Source organism: Mixophyes fleayi, chromosome 6 (genome assembly GCF_038048845.1).
Source record: "Mixophyes fleayi isolate aMixFle1 chromosome 6, aMixFle1.hap1, whole genome shotgun sequence".
Taxonomy (NCBI): Eukaryota; Metazoa; Chordata; class Amphibia; order Anura; family Limnodynastidae; genus Mixophyes; species Mixophyes fleayi.
In genome coordinates this window covers 209,304,908-209,310,024 of record NC_134407.1, presented here as the reverse complement: position 1 = coordinate 209,310,024, position 5,117 = coordinate 209,304,908, and the positions used below count along the sequence as shown (strand labels likewise).

Below are 5,117 nucleotides of genomic sequence, written 5' to 3'. Positions count from 1 at the left end.
ACAAGGAAACTCGGCACAATGAGTAAACATTGCTATTTTATTTCAAAGTATTATACATCACACATACACACGCAGAAATTATACTTGGTCAAACAGAACTAAATGGGCCATTTACATTTCATTTGATAAAACTCAAATTATGTAAGAAAAAAAATTATACGCATGCTTTTTTTTATATTTGATCCAGTAAAAAAACAAAAAAACCAAAACACACACACATATATATATATATATATATATATATATATATATATATATATATATTAGTTCAGTTACTGTTTATTACATAATTAGATCTAACCTGCCTTTCAAGTTTTTTCAGAGTATACCAGAATGTTTGGGATTTTGCCAAAGTGAAATCTGACTTTTCAGTGTTTGTGTATAATGTATATATATTTTTTTTCACGTATACACTGAAAAAAGATTCATCAGTTTGTTGGGATCTATGGAATATGACTAAGAAGTGCTGTATATAGGTTATGAATTGCAAACATACAAAGAATTGGGCATTTTTTAGCGATTTTGTATTTGAAAGATTCATAGTCTTTCTAGTATACAATTTTGCACACATACCAGTATAGGTATATATCATCCTAGTGGTGGCCACATGGTCATATAATATCATATAATACTGGTCTTCTATGTACTTCATTTAATTATGCCTGTCCACATGATGTGTCACTGCTACTATGCTTGTATCTCTTTCTACTGGTGCTTAATCCGACCTCACAAGGTATCTGTGACCACTCTGTTGTGTGTATGTAGAGATATTTGAGATAATCAGATCCTATAATCAAGATCAGTTATTGTGACTTTTCCGATGTTTAAAAAGATTTGACATGTTTTTACAGGATGTCCCACACACAGAACATACATATCTCTTTTCTTCTGTGTGTGTCTTCTGGTGCAAGATGAGAGTTTGATTCCGACCGAAGGATTTACCGCACTCAGTTGAAAGGTTTCAGCCCTGTGTGAAGTTTCTGATGTTTAACAAGATCCGGTTTCACAGCAAAACATTTGTTACAATCTGAGCATGCAAATGGTTTCTCCTTTATGTGAATTCGTTGTTGATGAGAAAGCAGACCTATTTTCTGGGTGAAGCTTTTCCCACATTCGGAACATACAAACTCCTTTTCTCCGGTGTGAAGTTTCTGGTGTTTCACAAGATGAGATTTAGTAGTAAAACATTTCCCACATTCAGAGCATTCAAAGTCTCTAGAGCCCGTATGAATCCTTTGATGGGCCACAAGATCTGGCTGAAGTTTGAAGCTTCTATCACATTCAAAGCACACAAACGGCTTGGCACCAGTGTGACAAAGTAGATGTCTGAGCAGATTTGACTTGAGACTAAACCCCTTTCCACATTCTGAACAGGAAAATGGTTTGTCGCCTGTATGAACCAACTTATGAACAGACAATGTAGAACTTAAAGCAAAGCATTTCCCGCAATCTGAACACTCGTATGGTCTCTCCCCTGTGTGACATCTCTCATGATTAACCAGGTCTGATCTCCTGATAAAACTTTTCCCACATTCACGGCACACAAATGGCTTCTCTCCCTTATGGTATAGTTGATGACTGCGAAGAGAAGCTTTATTGGTGAAACATTTACCACACGTAGGACACTCAAATGGCTTCTCCCCTTTATGGGTTACCTTGTGGGAAGTAAGATGTGAATTAGTAGAAAAACGTTTCCCACATTCAGAACATTCAAATGCCTTTTCTCCGGTGTGGACGAGCAGGTGGTTACGAAGTTGCATCTTAGAGGGGAAGCTTTTTCCGCATTCAGAACAAGAGTGTGGATTGGCACCACTGTGAGAGATTTGGTGAGTTTTTAGACGTGCTTTGCTTGCAAAACATTTCCCACACGCAAAACATTCAAAGGGTTTTTCACCAGTGTGGAGTCTCTGGTGGATTTTAAAATAGCTGTTGAAAGGGAAACTTTTTCCACACTCAAAACATTGAAATGGCTTCTCCCCGGTGTGAGTACGATGATGGGCCTTGAGATGCTGTTTTTGAGTGAACCTTTTACCACATTCTGAACACTCAAATGGTTTATCCCCTGTGTGGAGTCTTTGGTGTATAGTTAGATAAGATTTAGAAGTGAAGTGTTTTCCACATTCAGAGCAGGAGAACTTGTGTTTGTCTTTATGTATAGTTTGATGTTCCTCATGACCGGAATTAAATGTGGAGCTCTGAACAACCTCAGAACAATTATACATTCTCTTAGTTTTGACTGTCTCTCTATTCTTACTATTGCAACTCTTATTAAAGTTATCATGCAGTTCCTGGATATCCACCATGTTTGCATTGCTCTCATCAATGTTGATATCTAGATACTGATGTGTCTAGATAGACAGGATTCTGGGACATTTCCCTTATTTATGAAAGTTTGATTTCTTTGGCATTAGTCTCACAAGTAAGGTCAGACCGAGATCTTGTACTGCTTACACCTGTGAACAGTGGACAATGTAGAGTCATTCCTTTTTCAAAATCACCTATTGGAACAAAACATTTGCATTAATCACAAACATACCATAACATAACAATAGGAAATCGCCAAAGCTTTTTTGTAAGAACATAAAATATGATTTAAAATATATAATTGTTATATTAAAGAAAAGTCATGCTTTTACTTCTCCGTTGTATTTTTACTGCAGTGATTTTTTTTGTAGTTCGCATCACAAATATGAATATATTTGAAGGTTTTACCATCTTAAAATGTCAATTAGAAAATTATATTTTGGGTAATTTCATATCAAATGATCCAATGTAAAATTACGCTACCATTTTCTTTTATTCTCTGCAATACATTTAGTACTATAAGAGAGGGTCTTTAAAGTAATTTTTATGTCATCTAGTCTTTTATAAGTAAGGGTTTGAAAATGCTAAAAATCCACACGATTTGCAATTTGTAAGCATACAAATACCATTGAGATATTTAAATAAAGACAGTTTGTTCAGAACTTAACGGGCTTTAATTTTATATACCACATGACAAGGTTTAAGGAAGTTAACATTTCAAGGTCACAGAAAACCAAATTTACAAAAACACATGACTTAATTTTCAAAAACTTTGAATTTTTTCCTTATTTTAAATGTTTCCATACCAAATTTGGGATCTTATATTTTTGTTTATATTAGCATGTAAAAATTCCTAATTTTGTGCTGTATTGCAGTCAAATATCACTTAAAAAGTGTTTTCCAGGCTTGTTAATTTTTTAATATTGTATTATAGTTTATTCAGATATTGATTTCGTTACCTGGATTATCAAATCTTGGAGACAACATTTAAAGGTACATTCTATTTTTTTTCCTTTAGTTATTTCTGAAATTGGAAAAAAAAAAAAAAAAAAAAGCCAAAACCTGATAATAATAATATATTATGACTAAGGAATTTAAGAAACATTTTCTCTGGAAAAAATTCAGGTTGCATAAAAATGTGCCTACTTATCGGTGAAAACCAATGGATATAAAGAAAGTAAAATAGCAGAGCTATGAATATTTCTCCATGACTAACAGCTGCAACAATAACCAACAGAAAGAACAAAAAGAGTTAATTTAATGCTTGCATTTGTTTTGCAATGGTCCTAATTGAGTGGATGAACTGTTCATTAGTGGTGCTGATAGTTATACTGTAAGGCCAGGTCACAATATACTATATATCTGGATTGGTTTGTCAGCAAACATATTAACACAGAGTAGTGATTTCATATTGAGAGATTTTAGATCTTAGCTGAAAAATACATAAACCTGATCCATTTCATCCTGGGGATACTTTCAAATTAAGCACAGTCTGTTTTCCTCATTTAAACATCTTCAGTTTTGATTCATAAAGCACTAGTATGTAATGTATGTGCACATCTTACAATCTGTGCAGCTCTATGTAAAGTGACAGAACTTTATAAATTCTAGACAATAAAACATTTATATGGAAACACTAACTTAAATTGCTATGTAGGAAAAGCTGGAAAGAGGCCTAAACTCTAGACCCAAAGTCAGCAGCTCTATTAAATAATATGCTTTACAGTAATACTACTTACTACTAATACTACTACCAGTAATTTATTATGCATTTAAAAACTGCCCTGTTAATCAATAGGGGACATTTATAAAACTGGTGCAATGAAAAAGGTGGTGCTCTCCATGGAAACCAGAGGTTTGCTTTAATTTCCTAAACTGCACTAAAAATAACTAATATAATGTTGCTATGAGAAACACCATCTTTTTTCTTTATACCAGTTTGCTGTTCTGTGATTAGTGGTGCCCCTATAAACTGCTCTGACACCATAATGATTTTCTGCTCCTCCATATAAAATACCACACTGATTTATTTACTCTACCTCTGAGCTCCCCCACAAATGTTTACTGCCTCTATGATGCAAAGTCTGTATCCATCCCTATACATCACCTCCATTATTGTCCACTGAACTCACTCCCCAAAACCATACACACATACAGTACATAGATATACCAGTACCATCACTATCAAAACACATTAAACAGGTGGAAGCATATAGGAGTTACCTGAAGTGTCTTGTAACTAATCACTTCAAACATGGCTTCTCCACTTTCTGTAACGCAGCGGCCATTTTCCCGAAGACCAATATTTATTTAAAGTTACACACGATGAGACCAGAACCGGAGACATTTATACACCACGGGAAAGGCTGTGTACCGCGATCTGTGCAGCTGCCTAGTTGCATTCTGCAGTTCTTCTATTAAATATGAGGAATGTGACAGCGCCGGGGCCCAGCTCTCACTGAACTACACCAGGCGCTCTCCGGGGCGACATCTCTTGAAATCCCCCACAGTCTATGTAAGGGTTGTATAACAAACTATGTTGCGGCTCCGCCCCCAGCCCATATTAACCAATGAGGTTAGTGCTAGGTACATGTGGTACGTGTTATTATACAGAGCTGGTAGACGTTACGTCACAGAATTAACCGCGGCCATGATTAATAATGGCAATAGGATTTGCTCCTCAATCCCCGAACATGAAGCAGTCTGGAGCTGGAGGGTGTTTTGTTTTTTTGCTCCCTGGGCCGGACCTGGAATCCTGCAGCACTGCCAAAAGTGCTCCATTTCTCATTCTTATTTTACTATTGTCAGCATTA

General features: G+C 35.6%; 1 protein-coding gene across 1 annotated transcript; it reads right to left on the bottom strand.

Annotated features, from left to right (window-relative positions):
* Positions 1–256: 256 nt before the first annotated feature.
* Positions 257–4,817, bottom strand: LOC142095282 (uncharacterized). The gene is made up of 2 exons (XM_075178227.1): positions 4,528–4,817; positions 257–2,498 (listed from the first exon to the last, which is right to left on the bottom strand). The coding sequence occupies exon 2, from the start codon at positions 2,301–2,303 to the stop codon at positions 948–950; it is 1,356 nt and encodes a 451-aa protein (XP_075034328.1). The 5' UTR covers positions 2,304–2,498; positions 4,528–4,817; the 3' UTR covers positions 257–947.
* Between the last annotated feature and the right edge of the window lie 300 nt (positions 4,818–5,117).

Bases quoted from the DNA above. Each gene is read 5' to 3' on its own strand.
- LOC142095282 (XM_075178227.1), bottom strand. From the start codon at position 2,303: ATGGTGGATATCCAGGAACTGCATGATAACTTTAATAAGAGTTGCAAT.